Below are 12650 nucleotides of genomic sequence, written 5' to 3' on the forward strand. Positions count from 1 at the left end.
TCGCGACTAACGGATCGCGGCTGGTGCGCTCACCAGGTGATTTATCACCCCGCGGCTGCACACCACAGGATGGCAGCGGGCACCACCGGGACGCGCGGAGCCTGCAAGCCTTGCTGTGCCTGCAGCACCCCGAGACCTGGAAGCAAGGCCACGGGCCGGTTACCCACCTCCGAGGCATTATTACGGACACGGGGATCGGGGCTGCGCCTAGAGGCCTGTGGCAGCCCGGCGAGGCGCCGCCATCTTGAGGCGGGAGGAGCGCGCGGCCGGCGCGGGGGGGGGGGCGCGCGCAGGTGCCGTGCGCCGCCGTGCGTCACGTGACGCAGGCCAGCCGCGCGCTGCGGCAGGCGCGGGCGGCCATGGCCTCCATCCTGGACGAGTACGAGGACTCGCTGTACCGCTCCGCCGCCGTGCAGCCCAGCCGCGGCAGCGTCGGCATCCCGCACTCCGGTAGGTGCGCGGCGGCCCCGGCCCCGGCCGGCTCCCGGGGCGGCGCTAGCGCTGTGCTCACGGCCAGGCCCCGGCGCGCCGCGTTCCCCTCAGCGCGGGCCGGGCCTGGTGTGTGGGCCGCAGCCCCTCGGCGGGGCCTGGCCCGGCCCCGCTGCCGCCCGCAGCCCCTCGGCGGGCCCGGGCCCGGCCCCGCTGGGGTCCCCCTGCGGAGGGCAGGCTGCACAGCGGCGGCTCCTTAGCTGGGGCGGAGCGGAGGGCGCAGGGCACGTCTGGCCGGGGCGGGTGCTTCCCGGAGAGGGTGTAGCGCCCAGCAGCTGCCGTTTGTTTTTTCATCGTTTGCTGTGGGAATTGTTCTCACGCGGGGGACGCTTGATTCCCGGTGGAGCTCGGGGGTGGCGCAGGCCGCCGTAGCAAAGCTAAGGCGCTAGTTCTCTGTGGGAGGGCTGTGTAAGGCCGTAGGCCCTCTGCAGTGAAGTGGTGCGTGGTGGAGAGCTGTGTACGTGAAGTGGCGTGCCTTCGTAGTCACAAACTGTAACAACACCCCAGCACTACTCAGTTCGGAGCTATCGTAGCTGTCTGAGATCATCTCATCAGCTTGCTTCCCTTCCTCCCCCCATCCTCTCTGAGGAGCCCAGCTGTTACGGCTGTATGCACAGCTCTGCCTGCTTGGGGTTAGTTTCCTACACGGGGGCTGTTTACCACAGACTTTATTTTTTACGGTGGTTCCTTTAGGCTGACTACGTGATGGCAAGGTTACTGCTGAAGGAGGTTACCAAGAAGCCAGTCTGCCTGTCAAGGTCTGGGAAACCTTAGTACACTGTTCTGTTCAAGGAGGTGTACAATCAAAGAAGTGGTGTGATGGCCAGACAGTTGTTTCTTTCTTGTGAGAGAAAGCAAACAAATGGCAGGTATATTCCATGATAAATTGAAGGTTTAGTAGGTTCAATAACTGTTCCCTATTAGATGTCACCTCACAACATTTTATTGAGTGTGGCAGGGCAATGTAGTTTATTTAAGTATTATGGTATTGTCATGGTAATACCAGCTGCTATGCAGATCTGGTGTTTTTGAGTTGAAAGTTTGGAAATGTATGGATACATTCTTTCAGATTTTTCCTGATACAGTATTGCACACTGTCAACCTTTGGGGAAACAGAGATTTTTATGTGGTAAGAATTGATGAATTCTGTCATACAGTGTACATTATTGAGTATAAATACACAGACAGAATATCCTGAGTTTAGGTACTGGAGTAGGTATGTTTCCCATGTTTGTTTTAACGTGTATAGTTACTTTGTTGTGTAATCTTAGATAGAGAGTTGAGTGTCCTGAATAGGTATTGTGCAAAACAGTGTTGGGATGAACAGTGTTACTGAAAACAAATTTTCAAGGACTCAGCTTTTCTTCTTGAGTGCTGCAACACTGTCTCCAGTCATGGCTGTCTGATGGTTGAGAAATCTGCCAGCTTGCTGACAATTGATATTGGCAAAGGGAGTTTGGGAAACTGCTTAATTGCAAAAGCACAGCCTAATCGGGATTTTAATTATTCTTAAATCAGACCGGGCTGGTAATTTTGAACAAAACTTGGGCTGGTAGGAGTTGTGAGCAATCTGAGGTTGAAGCAACGTGATGTTGGAAAAAGATGCAGGTAAATAGTTAATGTCCTGAACAGTCCTTAAGGTTAGGTTGGAAAATTTGGAAGATGTTAAAACTTCCTCTGTTTCAGTTAGTTGTTGCCTATGCTTGTTGAACTGCAGGTACTGTTTCTCAGAGTTGTAGGTAACCATGCAGTGACTCTGTTGCCAACCTGAAGCACTGCTGCATTGTAAACTTAAAGTACTGCAGTTCCAGCATGAGAAGACCTACCTTGGCCCACTGGACTTGACTGGTGTTGGTGAGCTTAGGTCTTTAAACAGATTAAAAGCTCTAGGGAAAAATGCAGATTTGCCCAGAAGTCAGGGTGGGAAGTGCTGCAGTAGAATCTCCCTGAACAAAAGAGGGAAGTTGGAGTCAAGATGGAGGGGACTGTTTGAAAGGAAAAGAGACTTCTCCTTGTCTAGAGAACTGTAAGTTAAAGAAGTTCATCCTTCTGTTATGGATGCTAATTAAAATCCTCATGTTAGTGGTGATGATTCTACAGTTTTTAGGACTGTATCCGTTAGAATTATAAAGAGTTCAGAATGCTGGAATCCAATCCACTGGCTTGAGCTGTGACTGATTTAAAAAAAAAACCAAAACACAAAACCCCTCACCCCTGACTCTAAGTACCTAGCTGTCTATAGGTGCTAGGTGTTCCCTTTCCTTCCTGTGTCTGGGTTCTCTTGCTATCTCAGTCAGCCTTGTTTTGGCTGGTGGCAATCTGAAAAAAATTCTATATTGCCTGAATGAATGTGACTTGGTGATCCATTGGTATGTGGGTTTTCCCCATTAGAGTAATCCTTCCTTTTTATATATAAAAATATGTATTTGTGGGTTAGCTGCGACATCGTGTGAATCTACAGCTTGGGAGCTTTTTCTGCATGTTTCGGTCTGCAGTTCATACCAGCAAATTTAAACTGTGGCGTTGCAGCTCCCTAATCTGAAATGAAGAGCATCTGTTTTGCTTAAGTGGGTAATGTTTTAAATGTGGATCAATGTGTGAGGAAAAAAACATATGTGCTGAGCAAAATGCTGCCTACTCAGATTGTGGTTGCTTTGTCTGTTCCTGCATGTGCATCTTTCCTCTAAAATAAGAATCCTTTAAAGATCCTGCGGCTGGTCTAGTGGTGAGGCAGAGGCAAGGAGGAGGCATTGGTGGAATAGGCAATTAAAGGATTCCTAGTGTTAGCAGGCTGCATTCCACTACTGCACTGGCTTTTTCAGCAGCAGCAGGGCTGAAATTAGAGTTTTTCAGGATCGTTTGGGGGACATTATAGGTATTGAACGTGATTCAAAGTGATGCTGTCAGTCCCGGTCTAGAGAGTGTCAGGCCTATGCTGTTTAGAATGGAAGCAGTCTGTTTCCTCTGAGATACAATCCCAGGTTTCTGTTTTCTTTAAGATTACATATTCCTAGTTAGCTACTTTTGCCATGAATGGCCTTAACTTGCTATAGCTCTATTTGGTTTTAACCTTCCTGTCCAGGCTAATTGCTGCATGGATCTGCTTGCTTTAGAAATCCCTCACATGCACATGGAGCAAAGCAGATGGATTAACTTGGCAATGGGTCAATCTGTCTTGTTTTCTAGCTTGGGGTAGTATGGTCAGGCTGAGGTTCTCTGCTGTTTTCTTTGTCAGAGAGTTATGTAAGACTATTTGCGTATGGGAAACTCCGTCACTGGGAAAACTTGTCTCATGGGAGGGATATGGATGAAACTTTGTGATAAGATCTGTTTGTGGATGCACATATGTTCCATGATTTTGCTAATGAGTATCATCACTTGGTTTTGGCTTGATATGAATGCCTTCTTATTTTGCACTTCATTGGCTTGTCTGAGCTCTTCTGTAGCTGTTTCCTTGTAGGAAGATCATAAAGAGTGCTGGCCTCATTTAGGAACAGAATGGCATGGTCTCTGCAAGTCCTGTGGTTTTGGGTGCAGAGGTCTACCCATCTTCAGTGAAAACTAAATCTCCCGTGCTGTTTCTCTGTGCTGCCACATGATGTCAGAGGTTCACCTGTCTTAAAAGTTGTTTGTTGACTGCTTGCCTGTGGCAGGGCTTTTGCCTTTGTTGTACCCAAAGGAATGAGTTTGAACTCCATCTTGTTCTTTGCCCATCTGCACTGAAGATCGTGAGAGGTTTTTAAAGCAATAGATTTCTAAGTTTTATTTATTTATTAACATATTTCTCTAGAAGTATGTCACTTTCCTCAAGTCAGACCTTACTTCTCCATTCTCTGCCTTTTCCACCTAGATATCTTTCATAAGTAATCCCTCAACATGCCTTCCTATGTATGCCATATTTCCCAGGCTGTTTGGGACTAAACTGACTAGCTGACTTAGCAAGTTAGCCCATGCAACTAATTGTGATTGTACACGGTCCCGTTTTCAGTTTATGATTTGTCAGGTTTGCTTGGTTGGGCTTAAAATGCAACGTGTGTCCCATAAAGTGGCCGTGTCTTGTCATACTTCAACCCTTAACTCTAACCTTAACTTGCCTGAATCCTAACCAATGCCCAGTTATGTTTTTTGAGAAGATCTGATGATGAGGTTAGTCTGGCTTTCTCTTGGGATTTGCCACGAAACAGTAAACCAGTCTGAATGGATTTTGGCTCAGGAAGCAATTTATGTCAAGATTGGAGCATTGCTTCAGCAATCGCCAGGTCTTGGTTATTGTGTTGGCTCTAATAAGTAGTTCACATGCCTTCCAGCAACAACTGGAAAGTTGCAATTAGGATAGTGTTATGGTTGGTAAAACAGCGTTATGGTAAAAGCAGCATTGTGACCTCCAGCTGTGTTCCCGGAGCAAATAATCCAGCAAGCCTCTCTCTCTGATGAAGTCTGCTGAGTGGTTACAAAAATCCCAACATGGCTTTCAAAGTAGCTTTAGCTTGTGAGTGATGGATGTTAAGTATGGTAGCTCATTCAATTCCAACACGGAATAAGAGAGAAATGTGTTTCAATTAACATCACAGTGGTCTCTTGGGTGGCTTGTATGGGGAGTGTCGCGCTAGAGCCCTCTTTGTGTCTTGTGTAATACCAGCCAGTCTTTCCTGTCTTGAACAAATAAACTGTCACCCAGGGAAAACAAATTATTTTGTGCTTCTGCTATTTATTTTCAGCTTTTTATGCAGTTTGTGTGACAGTTTTGTGGCTTCCCCTGGAATTCTGTATGCTTTCAAATCAATGAATTAATGCTTGTGATGTTTGCGGTTCTGTGACAAGACGGTAAAGCGTATTATGACTTTTCTTTCCTGTTATACACACCTACGTGAGTGCTGCTGTCTGTGTTCGTGCTCCATGGAGTGCACCCCTTTTTCAATAAAACTCGGAGCACGTGATGATCCCTCTAGTCTTTTAGGTTAGATTTTGATGTAGTGTGGGGTGGTTGTTGTCGGAGTTGGTCTTGTTTTGGTTTTAAGTGTTCGTGTTCTCTCTCCAGGATATGTAAATGCACGACTGGAGAAGGAAACGCCGATATTTAACAAGCAAAGGATTGATTTTGCTCCTCCAGAGAAAATTAACAGCTTAGTGGTCTCCTCTAACCAGCTCTGCATGAGCCTTGGCAAAGACACCCTTCTCAGGTAACGCTGCCCCAGACATGAAGTTACTCCTTGTTTTCCTCTACTTCCCCCCCCCCCCCCCCCCCCCTTTAAATTGTTAGAGAACTTATTACAAACCAGATAAGAGGCCATGGACCCAATACGGAAAACAGTAAGCAATTACGCCTACGTGAACTTTTCTTGGAAGCACGCTTTCATGGTTTTTCTTTGCAGGATTGATCTTGGGAAGCCTGATGAACCTAATCAGGTAGAGCTGGGACGCAAAGATGAAGCCAAAGTCTACAAGATGTTTTTGGACCACACAGGTGAGGCAACGGACTATGTATATTTATAGACGGTGGTTGGCAGCAGATGCAATTGAATGTGCCTAACTAGCAGTAGTGAAGGGGTTCTGTTTCTGTTCTGTAAACAAGGAGAACAGGTGGTTCTTCTGTGGGCAGGACTCCATTGCCCAGGGGCCCTGCCTACTGATTTGCCGAAAAACACTGGCTTGTTGTGTGTATGTTGTTGCTTTTGAACTCTCTAAAATGAACACAAGTAATTAGGCTGTTCTGAGCAAGGCTGCTAAAACCAACAAAAGGAAATCTTTGCAGTCACCCTGTGCTGTATGTGTTTATAGAAGACTTTTTAAAAAGGACTGTAAAACATCTGCAGCTCACTGTAGCCTTGATTAATTTTAAAAAAACAAAACAAGAGTTTGGAAAGAGATGCTTATATCTGTCACCAACTGCGAAGGACAGGAGAGAGCTCTGGGAACTGTTTGTCCTTAGACTGCTTATTGAAATGGAAGAATACCTTTGCACTGAAGCATCTGAGACTAGTAATCTAAATTTGCAACATATGGACTACTGTTCTGATCCAGCATGGAGATCCCCTGCATTCCTATGAATGCTCGGGAAAGTCTTGCATTAAGTATGTTGATATTGGAGCTTATCAAACGTGAGAATTAAAAGCCTCAGGAATTTGGCTTGTGTAGGCACAGTCATAATTTGTTCTCTCCTTCTCCTTCCCATACCCCTCTCCTGTTGGCAGGCTCTCATCTCCTGATTGCCCTGAACACCAGTGAATGCCTTTACCTGAACAGAAGCGTTCAGAAAGTACGAGCACTCTCCCGCTGGAAAGGTCACTTGATTGAAAGTGTGGGCTGGAATAAATTTCTTGGTTCGGAGACCAACACTGGGCCTATCCTGGTGGGGACAGCCCAGGGGCAGATCTATGAGGCTGAAATCTCTGTCAGCGAGGGAAGCCTCTTCAGCACTAATCCTGACCAGTACTTCCGACAGGTCTACACTCTGGAGGAGGAGTCAGGACCTGCCCCAGTCTGCTGCTTGGAGATTGAAAGAGGGATAGAAGGGAAATTTTTTATTATAGCCACCACTCGAAAGAGACTCTTCCAGTTTGTTGGCAAAGTGCCTGAAGGGACAGAACAGCAAGGCTTCAGCTCCATATTTGCTATGCATGCTGACCATTTGCCCAGCTTCCGGGAATTCCCAGCCAACTTAGGTTTCAGTGAGATAGCCTTTTACACCCCAAAACTGCGCTCCAACCCACGCTCCTTTGCCTGGATGATGGGAAATGGTGTTTTATATGGTACATTGGATTATAGCCGTCCTGATTCAATTTTGAGTGATGAACGGGTCTGGGTTTATCCTTCTGATATTGACATAACTGTGAACAAGCCAATATCCATTGTACTTACCCAGTTCCACTTCCTGTTGCTGCTACCCGATCGGGTGAAAGCTGTATGCACTCTGAACGGGCAGGTTGTTTTTCAAGATCTGTTCCTAGAGAAGTTTGGTTTGTTGACGCGCATGATCAAAGATCCCACAGTCCAGCAGATATGGATCCACACTGAGAAAGTAGTGTTCCGCTACCATGTCCAGCGGGAATCTAGAGACGTATGGAAGATGTATATGAATATGAACAAGTTTGATTTAGCCAAAGAGTATTGCAAAGACCGTCCGGAGTGCCTAGATATCGTGCTGGCAAAAGAGGCAGAGCACTGCTTCCAGAACAAGAGGTATATAGACAGTGCCAAATGTTACGCACTGACGCAGAACTACTTTGAGGAGATTGCCCTTAAGTTCATTGAAGCCAAGCAAGAAGAGGCCCTGATGGAGTTTCTGATTAAGAAGCTAAGTAACCTAAAGCCATCTGAGAAGACACAGACCACTCTGCTGACCACGTGGTTAACAGAGCTGTACCTGAACTGGCTAGGTATATTGGAAGGAGATCCCTCACAGCGAAATCTCTATTTGGATACTCGGGAGAAGTTTCGCACTTTCCTGAGCAGTCCTAAAAACAAGGACTGTCTATTTAATAACCGAGCATCTATTTATGAGCTGTTGGCTAGCCATGGGGACACTGAGCACATGGTCTACTTTGCAGTCATCATGCAGGACTATGAGCGTGTAGTAGCTCACCACTGCCAGCATGACGAGTATGATGAGGCCCTAAATGTGCTGTCCAGGCACAGAGACGAGAAGCTGTTCTACAAGTTCTCTCCAGTCCTCATCCAGCATATTCCCAAGAAGGTAGTTGATGCTTGGATTTCTATGGGCTCTAGACTGGATGCCCGGAACCTCATTCCAGCCCTTGTTAACTACAGCCAGAGTGCCAGCACCCAGCAGATCAATGAAGCCATTAGATACATGGAGTTCTGTGTCTATCAGTTGGAGGAAACCCAGCAAGCCATTCACAACTACTTGTTGTCTCTTTATGCTTTGTGTCGGCCGGACTCGCTGTTGTCATACCTGGAGCAAGCAGGAACCAACCCGAATAGGATCCACTATGACCTGAAGTATGCGTTGCGCCTGTGCGCAGAGCATGGGCACCACCACGCGTGTGTCCACATTTACAAAGTGATGGAATTATACGAGGAGGCTGTAGATCTTGCCTTACAGGTGTGTATGTGTCTGTGCATGCATGCTATGATATATAGGAATGTAGCTTGATCTTAAACAGCTGAGCACTGAGAGGAACTGGACAGACTCATCTGTGTAGGAGCTGTGCAGCTAAGTCTAGGAAGAAAAACCTGTCTCTGTTAACGTACTCCTGTGCTTTCACAGTTGTTCTAAGTAGACAGCTGGCCCTGACAAGCCGTAATTGAGGTTAGGAGCATGGGAAGTATGAGGGGGAGTACTGTCTGTCTTAAGCTTAGTCTATAACATAAAATACCTTTAATGTATCTGCATTTGTGCAAGACTTCTGTAGCTATTGTTCAGGATTCTAATTACTTCCTATTCCTAGCTGTGATAATTATCACAGAAGAATGCCTTTGTCAGCTTTGTATGACCTTCAGGGAGATGTTGGATTTTTTTCTGTTGGCATTTTTGTGTCTTTGCTGAAATGTGTGGCCAGCAAAGATACTGTAACATGGCTTTGCCTTTATTGTAGTGTTGGGCTTTGTGTTCTCTGCTGGACAGCAAGCAGATCTTCAGGGATATACTGGTGGAGGGGTGTTAGACATGTAAACAAGGAATAGGCCAGTAGTGCAGCCCTAGGCAATAAGATAGCAATAGAAGTTTTCTATTAATACCTCTTATAATGGACAGCAAGCTTTGAAGTTGAATGGCGGATAAACGAAGAAAGACACTTACTTCTGTTTCCTTATCTGTCCAACTTCTAGGTGGATGTTGATCTTGCAAAGTCCTGTGCAGATCTCCCTGAGGATGATGAGGAACTCCGGAAGAAGCTCTGGTTGAAGATCGCTCGCCACGTTGTTCAGGAAGAGAAGGATGTCAAGAAGGCAATGGCCTGCCTTTCCAGCTGTGCCCTACTGAAGATTGAAGATGTCCTGCCGTTCTTCCCAGACTTTGTCACTATTGACCATTTCAAGGAGGCAATCTGTAACTCCCTAGAGGACTACAACAAGCACATTGAGGAATTGAAAAGGGAGATGGAGGAAGCCACACAGAGTGCCAAAAGAATCAGAGAGGACATCCAGGAAATGAGAAATAAGTATGGCTCTGTGGAGCCTCAGGAAAAATGTGCTGCTTGTGACTTTCCACTTCTAAACCGCCCTTTTTACCTTTTCCTGTGCGGTCACATGTTTCACTATGACTGTCTCCTCCAGGCCGTTTTCCCAAACCTTCCTGCCTATAAGCAGGCAAAACTTGAAGATCTTCAGAAGAAGTTGGCAGCTACCAGTCAGCCTTCCAAGAGCCACCATCGTCCCAAGGATGCAGATACCATTAGCTTGGGGAAGGGGCAGCAGAGCCGGGAACAGATCAAAGCTGACATTGATGATATTGTGGCAGCCGAGTGTGTGTACTGTGGTGAGCTGATGATCCGGTCCATTGATAAGCCTTTTATTGATCCCCAAAAGTATGAAGAGGAGATGCAAAGCTGGCTGTAGGTTTCCAATCTGCAGCTGTCAATGCACCAGAGCATTTTTTTGTTCACAACTTGTAAAGCTTCTGTAGTGGCAATCTAACGCCCGGAAGCAAGAATACAGTGACTTCTGTGGAACTCTAAGGAAAGAGTAATGGGGTCTTGTTATCGGGATTACAGTGAACTAGTCTTGAAAAATGGGGAGGTATAGCTATGGCTGTCTAAGAACTTGAACAATAATAGTTAAGAGCTAACCTACTGGAATATGTTTAGCAGATGTTTGCTGTGTGCGGTTCTTCTGAGGTTCTCAGTGTGAAGCTAATGGAGTGCCTTGTTGTCCAGAAGGAATTGGGAACAGCCTTGTGATTTGTCTTTCCTGTTGTGTGGTATTTGTTTTGGTGAAGACGAGCTTAAAGGGAAAGGTAGTGAAGAACACTACTTAGTGTAGTCTTCGTTCATCACTTTCAGAGCTAGAATTGCCTGTTTCCTTTATGCTGAGAGTCTATAACCACATACATGGAAAGACTGTGGAAGGACAAATGCTCTTGCATATATATTTTGTAACGTGTTACACAAATACATGTTTATACACAATGTAATATAAGAATGTGTACAAAATCTCAAGCAGGAGTGTCTCATAATACACTTCAGTCATTTGTCTGCAATTCAAGGTGTATAATTCTCTCTCCCATGAGCTTTGTGGACAAGACCGTACATTTGAATTTTCTCTAGGTACTGTTTCTAGCAATACTTCCTTGCCTGTTCACCTCTTCCTCCCTCTCTCCATCCTATTTCTACTATGAGTGGCTTTGTATAGTGGGTCTTGGTTTTGTCTTCACCTCAAACCAGAATTGACATATACAGTAGTAAGGTTTCAAGTGATGCTCTGCAAGCAGGAGCACAGCCTCTGTATTGTCTTGCTGTGGTCCTCTTCAAGCTGCACTTGAGCACTTGCCTAGAGATCCAGTCATAGGTTTCCCTCAAGGGTGGGCTACAGAAAAGGTCTGTTGGTGTGAAATCTGGTTTGCCATTTGAAGTCAGTACCTTGTTGTGGGGCAGCTTTTTGCCTTCCTGGCAGTATTTGATAACTTTCTGGAGGTGGCTGCCAGTCAATGCTTCTGCCTATTTCTGACTTGAAAAAGTCTTCCCAGAAGGTAGCGATCACTACATTGTGGGTGAGAAGAAAAAAATTTTCTTCAGTGATTTAGCAAGGATTCCTTGTTTTATTTTTGATGGAACTGAAATTTTAATGAAGTTCTGCTCTGTAGGGCTGAATCACAAAGGTAGTAATTGGCAGAAGAATGGAATGATCTGAATGAAGGATGATGATTCTTGTATTTAAGGCAATAGAAAATACTGTCTTCTGGAAAGCCTCTTCAGTTCTTTCACATGAATGTTTCACATGTGCTTGTCTTGAATACCTCTCTCAATCTGCTAGTCACCCTCTTTGTAGGGTTGTAGAAATGGCTCTTCACGTCATTGAAAGGCAATATAAATCGGATTCCTCTAAGAGCTGACCTAAGAATTTTGGAAACTGTATATTGCTCCAGAAGAACATCCATGCTTTTGTTTGGAGTTTCAGTCTGGAATGAACTTGACCTGTGTAAAGTGACATGAGTAATAAAAACCAGTGGACAGTAGGAAGGTCTGAGGTCTTGAAATCCTCTTTTCATAGTTGGAGCCATGGGATAGGCAGTCTCATTACCACCTGGTAGTGTTACTGGCTTATCAGAAGCCACAGTTTCAGTGGTTCGGAAACCCCACATGCAATAGTTTTCTGTGGTTCAGGATAGCCTTTTGCTTTAAATAAGTCAATGGGTCTGCCAGAAGGATTTGTGGTTGAAAACCAAATGTTATGTCTTTCGAACTTCAGCATTAAAGCTGTTATAACTGGCCACTCCTGGGTCATCATCTTTTCGTGTAAGCGGTGTGGTATTTAAGGTTGTATATGACATTATAAAGCAACAGTAGGCCCCTACCCAAACCAGTTTCCGGTCAAAGGCAAGTGGCTGTTTTTCTGTCCTTTAGCAGAAACGTGAGCAGCAGCTCATTTTGATGCAGCGAGTAATTTGCAGGATGCTTTCCTGGTATATTAGAAATAATGTTTGTGCTACAGAACATTCACATTGCTAAATGTTTCAGTTGTGCTTGAGGATTAGCAATATTACATGCTTATGGAGATCTGCTCATCCATAATACTAGAAGCAGCATGTGTCTGTGGGAACTGAGGCATAGCCAGTAAATAAAACCCCTCAAGTCTTTGCCTGAGATGGAGTGATAGGAGGAGGCACCTCAGGAACCTACCGATTACAATCTTAGGTATTAATATGTCTCTGTTAACAAAACTAGAGCTAGTTTGTTGTTGTTTTTTTTAATTATTAGTATGCAGTATTCTCTGAGGGCTGTAGGCTTGCATGCCAGGTACTTAACACCACGGATCTCAACACCACAGATCTCGTGCTTCCTAACTCATTGTTAGCTGAAAAATCTTGTAGGTCATTTGCTGTCAAGGCTGTGGTGAGTGTTAATGCCTGCAAAGACTCCAGCTGTGATTAAATGAAATGACTTGTGCTAGAAGTGCAGGAAGCTATGTAAAGGTATCTTCTGAAGTTTCCTTATGGTGTCACATTCTTCATACATTTCAATAACAATTTTGCAATATCACTCAGT

The 12650-nt window shown here is 45.4% G+C and overlaps 1 protein-coding gene across 2 annotated transcripts; it reads left to right on the forward strand.

The window, feature by feature from the left end:
• The first annotated feature begins 304 nt into the window (after nt 1–304).
• VPS18 (VPS18 core subunit of CORVET and HOPS complexes) lies at nt 305–11875 on the forward strand. Of its 2 annotated transcripts, none has more exons than XM_040602440.1 (5): nt 305–450; nt 5528–5669; nt 5862–5953; nt 6681–8551; nt 9277–11875. In XM_040602440.1, exons 1-5 carry the CDS (start codon nt 360–362, stop codon nt 10003–10005), a joined length of 2925 nt encoding a protein of 974 aa, XP_040458374.1. In that variant the 5' UTR covers nt 305–359; the 3' UTR covers nt 10006–11875. The 2 variants fall into 2 exon arrangements, with proteins under 2 accessions (XP_040458374.1, XP_040458375.1); XM_040602441.1 differs by lacking the exon at nt 305–450 and adding an exon at nt 1227–1358.
• Nucleotides 11876–12650: the final 775 nt, after the last annotated feature.

This window comes from Falco naumanni, chromosome 7 (assembly GCF_017639655.2).
Source record: "Falco naumanni isolate bFalNau1 chromosome 7, bFalNau1.pat, whole genome shotgun sequence".
Taxonomy (NCBI): Eukaryota; Metazoa; Chordata; class Aves; order Falconiformes; family Falconidae; genus Falco; species Falco naumanni.

Bases quoted from the DNA above. Each gene is read 5' to 3' on its own strand.
- VPS18 (XM_040602440.1), top strand. From the start codon at position 360: ATGGCCTCCATCCTGGACGAGTACGAGGACTCGCTGTACCGCTCCGCC. The intron at 5,670-5,861 runs GTAACGCTGCCC...TTTTCTTTGCAG, and splicing joins GGCAAAGACACCCTTCTCAG to GATTGATCTTGGGAAGCCTG. The intron at 8,552-9,276 runs GTGTGTATGTGT...TCCAACTTCTAG, and splicing joins CTGTAGATCTTGCCTTACAG to GTGGATGTTGATCTTGCAAA.